The sequence below is a fragment of the Strigops habroptila genome, chromosome Z (assembly GCF_004027225.2).
Source record: "Strigops habroptila isolate Jane chromosome Z, bStrHab1.2.pri, whole genome shotgun sequence".
Classification (NCBI taxonomy): Eukaryota; Metazoa; Chordata; class Aves; order Psittaciformes; family Psittacidae; genus Strigops; species Strigops habroptila.
In genome coordinates, this window is record NC_044302.2 from 68,404,675 (window position 1) to 68,418,389 (window position 13,715).

Consider the following 13,715-nt stretch of genomic DNA (forward strand, 5'->3'; position numbering starts at 1 on the left):
TATCAATCACTTTCTTTCTAATTGATGTAACATATATTATATAGATCATATACAGCTTGACCAGTACACTTTTGTGTATTAGGTACAGCTTGAAATGTTCACAGTATTCTGTATTTCATGTAACCCCTCACTCTTAATTTTTTTCTCTTCTTGAACAGGCTTAATTTACAAGTAAATTTTAGCAGACTACTGGAGAAAAGTTAGTATCTTCTGAGTACTTCTGAAACCTTTTATATCTTGGTAGGAACGTGATGAATCCCTGAACTTGATGTAGGAGGAGCTCTTCCGGGTAGTTTAGTTGCAGTTTTTTCCTTTACACTTTAGGACAGTGTGACTTTTTTGCTATAATAGGCATGGAATGGAGTAGAAAATGGCTATGCTTCTCTTATAGTGCCTTCAACTTTCCTCAGTATGTAGGGGATCTGTGAGAGTCTGTGGAGCCAACTACAAAGTTGTGTGAGGCAGTAAAACAAAGGAGAACAAGATGTCAAATCGAATACCTTCTAATACCTGTTTTGCATGCAGTGGGAATGGGAAGGCACAGGGAACTTCAGAAAAATTGAAAAAAATGTGCTTTTTTTTTTTTGTCTGGTGGGGGTGTGTGGTGGTTTGTTTTTTGGTTTGTTTTTTTTTTGGGGGGGTGGTGGTGGTGGTTTTTTTTTTTTTTTGCTGTTGTTGTTGTTTTGGTAAGCATACAAGTTTTTGCCTTCAGTGATCTTGTTTTTAGGTTCCTTGAATCTCTTGAGAGGCTGTGATTATTTCCTGTGCTTTGGTATGTGGAAAAAAATACCAATGTTGCACTTTATCCTTTTAAATGTTTAGACATGCATTAGACCATTGTGAATAGCAGGGAACAGAAGTCAATAGGAGCCAGGCAGGGGAGGCCCTTATCTAGACAAGAGTTCAAATTCTCTTCCATTCTTGCGTGTAGCTGCTGCTCTCAGGTTTGTAAGAGAAGGCAAGAGGTTCACATCACAGATATTATTACATCTTGGTGTAAACTTCTGATTGTTACCTTCCTTTATAAGTACCTGACCGTTAAAAGTACCTTGACTATTGCTTGTCAGGTTTGTTCTCTTAGTTAAAATGGAGTTGTGTCAAAAAGCTGTCAGTGTGTTTTTATTTATTTTGCTGAATTTCTTCTCTTGTCTCTAGAAGTAGCTCAAGGAGGAAACAGTCTTCAGAGAAGCACTTTATTAGCAGACTGATGACTTGTATCTGTGTCTAGGGTGAGACATGGGTATCAGGTTGTTCCTGTTGGTTTCTGTTCAGCTTTTTGAAACTCAGTTCAGCTCCTCAGAAGAAAACAATATAATGGAGCCTGACCTAAGTTGATTACTTACTTAGTTACTTCACAGTATGTCTTGTTCTTGTACTATAGTATTGTTAACTGGTAAACTTAGCTTAAAAGAGAGCATTCAGGCAGTCTGCTAATAATATTTCTTTAAATACATTTATATGTGGCAGCTGCAGGCAGTGAAGAACATGCAATCGCAGTAGTTCAAAACTGATATAGAAGCATATTCTATCTGTGAAGGATGATAAAAGTCTGTTATTTTCCAGCAGTTTGTTTTTTCTTCTGAATGGAAATTTTTTCTCCATTAAAAATACAAGTAAAGTAATATTTTTCTGGAGGGTATATCTCAGTCACATAGTTTATTGCTGAATTTGTCCTTTGGTTTTGCTGAGAACTCACTATTCAGGAAGCATACGTCTGTCTGCTGAAGTGTTACTGAATGCTAGGTTCAAACTCATGTTATCATGCTTCAGATAAATACCACTAAAACACTAATCCTCCACCTCACTGCCAGTGAGTCTAACAATATTCTGAGTGTGTGCATTGTCTTAACTGCGTGGACAGCCTTGATGTAAAGCACTTAAGTTGTTTCTTTCATTAGTGTTAGTGGTTACATAAACATCTCACACAGCATTCTCAAGGTATTTTTCTTACTCCTTGCCACACCAAGTCACTGTTATTCCTGAGATATGTTAAAAAATCATAGCAATCTATTCCATCTTCCAGGTTTTCTGACCAAAAGAGTAGAAAGGACAGTCATAAATAGGAAATAGTTTCTGTAAGTAAAGCTAAGGTAGCAGTATTTGGCTTGGAAAAGAAGAGATTTGGATGAGATAACAAAGGTTTTCAAAATTGTAAGTGTCAAGGAAAGAGCAAGTAGGCATTGATTCTTCACTGTCTTTCAAGTTAAAAGCTAAGGACTGTTAAGCAAAGGTAGTGGGAGCCAGGTTCAAGTAGAAATCATTATTTTATACAAAATGGGTGTCAGACTTGGGAAATTCCTTACTAAGGTTATGACTTCATGAATAAAAAAAAGTCTACATGGGAAGGGTAGACTGGACAGGTACTTGGAACAGATATCTACTGCAAATCACCAGGTGGACAAAGTACATCAAGGTGTGGAATTCCATGGGTTGCCAAATGCTGGCAAGTGTGGAATGGGAAGGATGTAGGAGGGAGAGCTGTTTGCCATGTTGTCTCTGCCACACACTTCTACAGACCAGTTTCGGAAACTGAATACAGCAGTTGGTGACCCTTGAACTGGACCATTCTGACCGTTTTTATGTTTGTGCATATCTTTATTTTATTTTAACTTGAAATTCGAACCTAGGTGAAAAGAAGTTTGAATCTAGGTGGAGAGAGAGATCCGCTGGATGTCTGGAACAAGCTATTCATGTAACTGCTACTAATGTGTGAGCTGGCTGAATTTGCACTCTATCTATAATGCATCCTGGACCTAGTGTATATACTCTGGTCAACCTGCATATTGGCTGTATGCTTAGAACACTTTTTTTTTTTAGCCTTTTTTTTTGTTTGTGGATATACTGGTGAGCTAGAGCATCCTGGATACATCAGATGTGCTGTACAAATTCCTGAGGCATAAGTCGGTATTGCCGCCTTTGATGTACATGGTGAAAGTTTGTAAGCCTGAAAAGGAAGAGGTCTCTGGTTTAACTTAACTGTAGTCTGATGTGGTAGGCACAGGAAGGGTATTACTGTTTGAGTAATAATTTGCACTGAAAGCATTACAAAAAATCAATAGACTGAATATTCTGATTATTCCTGTATGTTGCAGAATTAAGTGCTATCTGGTAATGGTAACTTTCTGCTGTGTCACAGAAAGAATACTTCCAAAATACTTGCACCTTTGATTGAAACAGGTTTTTCTTTTTTTTTTATCCTTTTGCAGGAAAACTTTGAAGATGCCTATGAAAATATCCCCATGTAAGTAGAGTTTTTAAAAATTTGTATGTTTTTATTAAAGCTATTTATACAGCGACAAAATATGGCATGCGCACTATTCTAGGGAAGCATAATTTTGTATGCATTGATAACTATTCACATTTTCAAGAACAGTTAAGGTCCCCAGGAGTTAGGAAATGGAAGTGTAATTAGGTTGATAGATGTGATGAAGTAATTTGTCAACAAATGTGAAAGTCGTAAAGAATTAAAAATAGCAGATTTAGTAACAATTATATACTGACAGCTCTAGATGAAAAACAATGCATGGTGAAAAAACAATAGCTCAGAGTTAGTGGAAAAACTGGATCACACGTTCATAATGCAAGACCATCCTGTCCTCATGACCTATTTACCTCTCCTTTCATCTAGGTGCATCTGCATCCTCCTTACTCCTGGGTGGTCAACAGGTAGCTTGTTTTTTTCAGCAGGCCAATAAAAGAGAAAATTAAGTATTACACTGTAGCCTTTCTCGCAGTAGGTACCCATTAGGTATTTCTGCACTATCTAGATATTTCTTTTAATGCCTCTTGAGTCCACTGCCTCGCTGTCAAATTTGGCTGATTGAAGCTTGCCAGTATTAAGAGCATGGGGACATATGAGTGGGCAGTCGGCATAATTGTGTGTATTGTTTCCTTTGACAACAGAGGGGCAGTTCAGTCTGTGAATATTTAAGCAATAAGAGTAGGATATCTCAGCTGGAATACTTGCTGCTGCTGACTTGCTCTGAGTTTTGACAATTAGCTACTTTGCTAGTTGTGGGAATTATATAGAAATATGTGTATTCTTTTATGTCTGGGCAGGATTCTTCGCTTGATTAGATTCAGAAAAAAGTGCCTAAAGAATTGTAAAAAGCCTTGGGACATTTTGTGGAAGTCTTCAGTCTTATCTTTCTTTAAACTCTTTGGTTGTAGTTTTCGAATGACGCTGGTAATTTACCTGAGGGGAATTCTATTCCAGATCTAGTGCCACACTGGTTTTCTTGACCTTTTCCCATCTAGAATTAATGGTAGAGTCTTTTATTGGTAATATAGTAGTAGAAATTTGGAAACATTACTACACTGAAACAGTGAATTACCAGAGGTTCAACCTTTTGGGAAGCTGTATCTATTTTTTTTTTTCTGTTTGTTTGTTTGTTTGTTTTTTGGTTTTTGGTTTTTTTTTTTTTTTTTTAATTCTGCTGTTGATAGTATTTGTCTTAAAATCTTCACATGTATCAATGTTTCAGTGTCTTATTTCACATAAGAAATTGGCATTGTTTTAGCTCTGAGGTGATATACCTGGCGTGCGTTTTAGTGGGTTATTGCAGTTTGGTTATACCTGACTGAATTTTAGTGAAATCAACTTCTTTATAGAGAGTTGTGTCTACAAAAACTGCTGGTGTTTACTTATGAGATCAGAGCTGGTTCAGATTCTGTCAAGTCAACTTGTTGGTTTAGAGAATTTGGAAAGAATGTCTGGGAACCACATCTTCATAGTATTTCATACACAACTCTATAATTCTTCATGTCAAATACATAGAATAATACTGCTCTGTACATGGCTCCAGTAAATGCTAGCAAATGGTTTTGCTAATCTAACTTGGCTTCAACTGGCTTTATATCCTTAAATATTATTGCCTAGTTGTAGATACCAGGTTGTGCAGGTTAGATGTTAAAAGGGCAATGAGTTATCTTAGTAGGGTAAAATCCTTCCTTAAATCTCTAGTGCTGGCTGTTCTATTTAAGGGCAGGTCCAGGAGGAAATTAGTCTTTGCTCCAACTGTCTCCATGGATTAGATTCTTTATCTAGACTCTTTTGTGATCTTCTCCTGGTGGTGGCTACTGTAGATATACACAGCAACTCCAAAACAGTTTTTGTAATTTTTTTTTTGTAGAAATGAGGAGGGTTCATTAAATGGTGTTCCATGTGTAAATGCAGTTCTTTACTCACTGGTGCTATAGCCAAAGAAAAGCTATTACAGTAGATTGGCCTGCCATTTTGCTGAAAGCAAAAGTACCATTTCACCTAGTGTCTTCTCTGCCAGAGGATTACTAAGCTTTCAAAGTACTGGCTTGGGGATGATTTTTGATATATCCATTCTATGATAATATGTGAAAGTAAATTTGCCATTACGTGGCTTTGTTAGCTCAGAACTGGTTAAGATTGGCATATTCTGTTGTAAAAGGAACTGGGCATTTGGAGACAAATGTTCTTTCTGTTTTGGAAATTGAAGCATCTGCCAAGAAGTTTCGGTGGTAAGCTACTTTTAAACAAATATTTCACTATGTTTTCACTGGAGGGTCTGTTTGCTTGGAGTTTTGGGCAAGTTGGTTTCACAAGGTGATATAAGACTATTACGAAGATGCCAAGCATCTGCAGGTTTGAAGCCATACATGGGCAGAACAGATGTATGTATGTTCTTCTATTCTTCATCAATGCTGAAGCAAAAATGCTACATCAGAATTTTACTGTGGAATAACTATGAACTTCAGTGTCGAGCTTACTGAATAAATCTCAACTTCTATGACTTTTTTCTCCTATGTATTTCTGCTACCTTATTTTTTCCCCAGCTTACTCAGAATTTCTTTCTGTGTAATGCAGAAATCCATATTTTCTGTTGTCCGAGTATAATTTCATAAATTATCTCTTCTTTGGTTTTACACAAAGATGATAAAAAGAAGTTTGAGTTCTCGGCAATTTTTAACTGTCACCATATTATGCCTAGCATGTGCAGACCTTGTCACTGCTATTTTGATTTCTCTATTTTTTTTCCTCTGAAGTTCTCAATTTGTTATGAACTGGTATGAAATTTTAATTGTATTTGGATTTCCTCCCATCTCACTTTATGTGCTGTTCCTTAAAATGTCATCTGTATGTGACAGGAATATGTTACCATCAGGTTATTGTGCTTTTCCATTATACTGCCTGGCATGCAGTCTTTTTCTTGAGGTAAAGGCAAGATGGTGTTTTCAATTACCACTGCATTATCAGAGGCTTCCACAAATGAAAAATGACATTTAGAGTAATTACAGTAAATACAGTAATAATACTGTATTATGGTAGCTGCCTCTGTATGTCTATAGGAGATGCCTTGTAGTTGTCTTTGGGAAGAAACATAGTAGTCTACCTGATGCTGCAAACAACTCAAGTGCAGAGGTAGTTTTCATGTTGCGCTATTTGTATAGAAACTTCTGACACCAGACATGGAATTATGGCATCATTGGAAAGATGGTGAGATCACATTTAAACATGTTTAAAAAAATGTAATAGAAGATGAAAGCAAGAATTCTGTAGAAAAGCAGGTAGGTGTCTTTGATGAATAACTGAATTCTTAGGATTTTCTTTATCAGTATCAGCAGAAAGAGGCATATTTCATTGCTGTAATTCCTTTTTTGCCTTCTCCTTTTCCTACCCAAAGCTGGATACTGTTAATCCTTGATCCTACCAAAGCAGCTCTGTGTGGTATTACTGGGGTGATAGATTAAGGGCCAGAAGTGTTTAAAGAAGTTAGAGCAGGTTAACTGTGTAATCTCAGAAGTGTAGTTAAGATTTCAGTTATACCTGCACATGTTTCTGTTTTGTTAGTGAATGAAATGGAACATCTGAGGAAATAGCCCTAAATTCAAATTTGAATTCAGGGAGCCAAAAACTTTTCAGAACCCTGCTTGTCTCCATAAGTTTGAACTTAGATTCTGACATTGTCTTAAGATAGTGAGAAACAGCTGTGACAATTTAAATGATCAAAGTTTTGTTTTCTTATGTTTGGTCAAGGTAAAGAGAAAAAAAAGTCCAGTAAAGGTGATTTTTACATCCATTAAATAATGCTTTCATAGCTACATGAATATGGCACAGTAGCTACTTTATATTGTCAGTCTCAAGCTTTGGAGCAGCAGTAGTGTGACAGCAGCCTGATCTAATCCTTTTCTACCCCAAACAGTTCTTGGATTATAAATTGTTTAAGTTTGAGGGGGTTTGAGTGAGCAATAATTGTATCATTAGTAACTCTTCCATATTTATTGCAACTACACCTTTTGCCTCTGGTGTAAGATTTTTCAATGTGTTTGTATTTGAATAGAAGTCTTCAGGCCACATTTGTGCAAGTCTTTATATTGGTATCTTCTGTTAACTTTTCAAATGTGAAATTCTACCTGACACTTTGAGTCTCCCTTCCCCAAATAATGTTAATATAATAAGTGACAATACACGTAAGTAGGGGGAGCTTCCAAATCATGTAATCAGGTGTCTATGAACTCCTTTAACACTATCAGGAACAATTTCAGGGAAGAGCTGGAAACATCCTCATTTTAAAGTTGTCTGTAAGTTACAGCTGCCCATCTCTGTTGTGCAAAGCCTGTCTTACCTGATCATAGCCCTTCATTTCCTCAGGTGTTTTAGAAAATACTGTGCAACTCTTTCCTAGTATGTTGCATTCTTACTTGTATTTTCAAAAGTCAATTGTTTAAATAGATTGTTTTGAAGTATTACTGCTTTTATTACTTAGCACCCATCTGAAAGGGGTAAACACAAATCTGTACTTTCCTTCATTGTGTTTTAAAGGCATTTGTGTTTCTTTGAGGCATTTTTGTGAGTAAATCTCAGTTCAAGACAGGAAACATAGCTAGGAATAGGTACTATTAGCCCAGGTGATACAGCTTTAAAGAATAGTTTTCAAAGGTGATGGTAGAAGACAGTTTATTTTTTTTGCTGCTGAGCTTTCCCATATCTCATCTAGAGAGATTAGAGCAAGGGGATGCAACTATCGCTGTTGTAGCTGTTTTGATTCTGACTCTTACTTTCTCCTGCTTATCTTCATGATATTCATGAAGATAACTGTTTATTAGCTGCCCCTCTGTGCTATTAATTTATTTTGGTCATGGGACTTTACCTAAAAATTTGGATTTCTGGGGAAAAAACTTCAAAGAGTCAATAAAAAAATATATTGTTTGAGTACTGTCACATAATGAAAATTAAACATGAGATAGTTTTCTTCAGTGCTGTTTGCTACCAACTCTTGTATGTTTGATCTATTTTCACTGCAGTTACGTTAGGATACCTTTTCTTTTCTGTCTGACTTTAATTGTAGCATCTTTTCTTTTTATATGCATATAAATATATACTCAGGAAATACTGAGGTAATTCCGTTTTTTGCCTTTAAATATAAATCACTTCGCGTTCCTCATGTCTCCATTTTCTCCTTGCAGTTAGGAGTGATGGATTAGAATTAGGCTGCAGCACAGATTGGGAAAATCTCCCAGCATCCTCTTCCTGCAAAGGCATCAGCTTCCAGCATTGACTGTAGCTGCTGCCACTCTAACTGACATTTCTTTTGAATTCGGCTATGGAGAGTGCCTGTGATGCCAGCTGCTGGCTTGTGAACTTTTGTCCTTCTATTTTTTTTGCTTGATAGTTCATTAATGGAACCTCATGGATATTGAGAAATAAACCAGAATCAGTTCTCTCTGTATGCTTTCCTTCTGTGTTTTGGTTTTTTTTTTTTTTTTTCTGTTTTGTATGCGTGTGCAGTGGAAAAAGAATAGAGTGAAAGAAGCAGCACTTATATTTGCATAAGGACTGTTTTTACATACCTGAAGTTAGCTGAATTAATCCTGTAAGTATATTATCTCTGCCTACTTGTGCCTACTTGTCGCTGAAATGATTAATGTGGTAGTCAGATTTGTGGATTTTTATCTGTGAAAATTTACTTTGGCAGGTATGTTAAACACTTAAACTACAGTAATTTCTTTTTTTAGAATGATTTCTTTGAAGAGGAGGGAAAAAGTAATATATTCACAATGGGTTTATTAAATAAATGTTTTTCCTCTGCACTTTGCAGTGGTGAACAGTGCTTTTAGAGAGCAGAAGCTTTTCTGCTGATGTCAGTGCTTAATCAGCTCGGATGCTGTAGGATGTAGAGCACCGCAAGGTGTGTATTTTGGGATGCCATTCTTTAAAATGTGGTAATTTGAGGGCAGTATCAAACTTGTAGGTTTTTTTCCTCCATTTATAGAGTATGTCTTCTTTTGGTAGCCGTGCTGATTTAACCCTTTGAGCTTACATAATTTTGGACTTTAATATAAGTAATTTATTTCATAGGATGCAGGTCGGTGATTTCTAAGTGCTACATATTAAGTACAATACACAGTGCTTTTAGAGATTTTAGTAATTTAAGGTCTCCAATTCTAGCTATAAGTTCACTGTGAAATAAATTCTAGTAAATTGGTTTGAAGTTTAGGAAGAGTGTTTTACTAGGATCACACCATCCTAATTGTCTCTCTGGATCTAAGCCAGTATTTTTGTGACGCAGTGTTAGTCCCATAAACATCTGGCCTGATCCGATGTCCTACTTGCTGCATGATTTATTTCTAATTTTTATCCATAGCAAGGTAAGTGGAATTTTTACTCATTTTGTGTAAAACTATCAGTAAGCCATCATTATTATTTATATATGCTATCTTTTTCAGGAGGATCTTCTGCAACCTATATTCTTGCCAGCATGTCTTATTTAGACCTACTTTCTAAGGGAAATGTTTAACAGATTAAATGTTTGTTGTTTTTTAGTGTGTGGTGATGGTGTGGTGAACCTCTATTTATCTGTATCTACATATTGTATTGTAAGTTGTGGCAGTATTGATCTCTGGCATATTCAGGTGCTCATTTTTCTACACAGTATTGCCTGTATTGACCTCAGCTGGATTAATTTGTATAAACCAGTAGTCTGATAAGGAGTAGTCAAACATAGTAAATTCTCCATTTACTTACAAACATCTCATGTTAAACCATAGGCCTAAAAATACTGTTGAATCACTGAGTTCTGTTAATAAATCTGATGATAACCTTTTATAGTCCTATGCATTTCCATTAATGTCAAGCAGAACAGTGTAAAGCAGATTTGTCTCTTACCTGCAAACTGACAGTGCTTTGTTCTTTACCCTCTGTCGAACTGTGGTCACTTCTAAAATACCCATGATCTGATTGTTTTGCTGACTGTTGTTATGATTACGTATATTTTGCAATGCTGCATCAAATTCATGCTGGGGTAGCTTGGTATGCATGAATAGGATAATTTCGCAATCATTTTGGTGATCGGATAAACTGTATTGAGCATATTCAGGTGGGTAAATGGTAACCCGGGTGGTTGTAATGTGTCTCGCTCCCACAATATGGCTGATTCATTATGGAAAATTTGCGTCTTGCTTACTCTGCATGTGCAGTGCAATTCACTGTTGAACTTAAAGAACTTGGCGTCAGATAAACCTGCTGGTGTTTTTCCTCACTCTGCAAAAACACCAGACTTGCAATAAATTGATTATTGGCTCTCCCTTCCTCCTCAGTGATGGACATAAAATAAATGTTAGGAAGCAAAACCTTTTGATTGCTTTCTTGTATTCCATTGCTATATTCTTATGAAGCAGCACTGTAGGTGCTGGCCTGCTTTCTGTTTAGAAGAGCGTCCTGTGCGTGGACCCAGAATTTGAGATATCAAGTAAGACTCACATGCACAGTGTAAGGCAAAGAAACACTATTGGTCTGCTGACAGGTGGTGGTCAAAGAACTGAAAGTTTAAGGTCAGATGAGACTTTCAAGAAGGATTTGTTTGTTGTTTTTTTTTTTGTTTAAAGTTTTTGGTGTGTTGAAGGCTGTTTCAATGTATTTCATTCATACAACAGTATTACAAATGTTTTTACTGCTGTTAGCAGTAATTCCTAAAATAACACAGTTATCTCCTGTAGCTAAAAATGTATCTGTGAAGTTTAGAAAAGCTAAAATTAGAATTTTTTTTTCTCAAAAGAAAGAGAGGGCAAACACCCCTCCTAACATTCCAGCAGCTCCCTGCCACCCTACCTTCTGTTCTGTGAGGAACAGAGCTTTATCTGCCTTCTGTCTGCTTTGTAATTAGAGTACATGTGTCTGGTAAGGTGTAACGACTGGTCAATTAAAATGCTCTCTTAGTGAAATTCCAGTAGTCTATGAAAAGCTGTCAGTTTGAACTTTTTTTGACAATGCTAAGGTAGAGATAAAAACTGTAAAGTCATTCTCAGTTCACTTTAATGTAGATCATTTTAATAATTGTTGATTTTCAACAGTGACAACTACCTCTTTTTTTCCCCTCAGTTACCTCTTCCCTTCTTACTGTCTCTGTTTTGCTCAGAGCTTCAACTCCTTTTCTTACAGCCGTTCCTTTCAAAAAATACAATTTTTGATGTTTTGTCCCATATTACACATTACAAATGTGTAATATCAGTTAGCTACTGTTTCTTCTTTTTGCTCTGCATCAGCTTGTCTGTCATAGCTGTAAAATGAGGGAAAAGAAAGAATTTAATTAAAAAAACCCAAACAGCCAAACAAGCACAAACAAAGAAAAACTCTAACCAATAATATGCAAACCCCCCAAAACAAACAAAGGAAAAAAACCAAACCTAAAATGCCCAACTCTATTACAGAAAAGGAATATGCCTAGTGATGAGATTGCTTGGTCATACAAAGGATAGTATAGGCAGATCCGTTGGTATTGCAATCACAATCCAGTGATTCACTGATACAGGTTTACAAATAACTGGTTGAATGCTACTATCTCATAGTTGGGGTAGCACTGAGTAGGAAGGTGCAACCTCGCTGATCTGAATTGCTTTGTAGAGTGGTGTTTCCATCTTCTGCTGTTACCAGTTATGTGGGTGGATAGATATCTCCAAGCTTGAAGTGAAAGCTAGTACCCAGGAAGGGCTTAGGTAAGAACAGTGCTTTTTGCCTATGTCTGCTATAGAAGGTGATTTTAAATACAATGTGCAAGAAAGTCCCGCCAGAGGAAAAAGTGAAAACATGTGTGTTACCCTAATGGTTTTGCCAAAATACCAGGCTGCGTAAACTAATACCGTTTAAACTAAATGACCGTTCTTGGGAGGTGTGTCTATCACATGTTTTCAGGTGGGTTTGTTAATCTTTTTTGTTTGCTTGTTTTTAAAAAATTGCCTGTTGTTGAACAGATCGTAACATAGTAAGTTTTTTTAGTGTTTCTGCCTGTTTGCAAATTTGGCTAGCACATTACTGGATAGTTTTGCTGCCAGTTGGGTTTCCTTAAATGAATGTTTAGCACCCAGACTACAGTATGTGTTGGTGAAGTTCTGAAACAGTGAAGACACTATGCCTCCAAGGGAATAAAGTCTTGCATCAGCATGAAATTATTTTCAATGCTTTCCATAAGGTGATAACATTTCCACTGAATATGTAAACTACACAATTTTATTCATGCTTCTCATAAGAAGTGATGTGTATTCCAATCTAAATGATTCTATGATTCTGTGAATGCAGAATTTGGTATAAAGGTAAACTGCGACTAGTGGGTTTATTGTACGGGTAAAAAAGCTCACGTTTGCTATACTGATCAGATAGCTGTGTTTATTGTAGACTTTCTATATTAATGCTAGTAGCCTAGGATAGGAAGTCATTTATGTAAGTTGGAAATAATTTCAAACTTTTAGCCATATGGCTTAAGGTTTTTCTATTGTGTGAAGATAAGTGGTGTCGAAGTCTGAGTTTTAGATGAAATGGTAGAAGTTTGCAGAGAGTTTTGTTTGCGATAGAAGAAACTGTTGGTCACGCAGTCTTATATCTTTCCTTGATTATTTCTAAACTAGCACATTGTGTCAAAGATGCTTTTTGTTTGTAAACTGGAAGTTATTGGCAATTTAAAAATACTGTGGTCGTGTTACCGTAGAAGATTTAACATATTTTGATTTGTTAGCGGCATGAAACATTTAAGTGTGAGAAAGGTTGCTTGATTTACTTCCACCTTTCTGAATCGTTCTCGAGATGGGAGGGATGCATAGCATGCATACAGATAGAAGAAGAAAATCCAGCTTTATGGAGGCTTGCCTCATGCACCTTGCTTTTTCAGAGCCTGAGTCCTGTACATTGCCAGCAAGATACTGAAAGGCATATGCCAGCACTAGCATAGTGTTGGCATGAGGGGTTTGTGCAGTTTATTACTCAGGTCAGTAGTCCTCAGAGAGAATAATACATGCTATACTTTCAGGAGGGTTCCTTAGATTCAAACTTAGTTTCAGAAATTGTTCTTGAAAGTGGTGCATCTCTGCTTGTATTTATTTAAAAAAAAAACAAGCCAAAGAGAAGACCCATACTTCTGAGTTTTAGAAGTAGTCTCTTGTAAAAAGAAGAAAATCCAACATAACTAGAAAGCTACTCTCTTTGCTTTTATGAACATTTCCTAACGTTCACTGTATATGAGTCTGTAAATTGCACTGCTGAGGACTTTGTAAGCCTTCAGCCACCCTTTGCTGAACTATGCTGAACATAAAATGTAGACCTAGCAGAATATTTTGGGTGGGATTTGGCAATAAGCATCTTTATGTTAGCGTTTGCTTCATGTCGTAGCATTGTTGGTAGGTATTTGTCGTGAGGAGTGGTGTCACCTGCTGCTCTGGGGTAGGTAGGGTAGTAGTCCTACATAGTGTCTTGTTTA

At 36.6% G+C, this 13,715-nt stretch overlaps 1 protein-coding gene across 4 annotated transcripts in view; it reads left to right on the forward strand.

Moving 5' to 3' along the window:
* TTC39B (tetratricopeptide repeat domain 39B) overlaps nt 1-13,715 on the forward strand; it is a 70,344-nt gene that overhangs the window by 21,769 nt on the left and 34,860 nt on the right. For all 4 annotated transcript variants that reach the window (XR_003989109.2, XM_030469922.2, XM_030469924.2 and 1 more), the window contains exon 2: nt 3,207-3,241. Coding sequence is in view for 3 of the 4 variants with exons in the window: in XM_030469922.2 (XP_030325782.1) it covers nt 3,207-3,241 (35 nt within the window). In the remaining variant the exon portion in view is untranslated. The remainder of the gene's footprint in view (nt 1-3,206; nt 3,242-13,715) is intronic.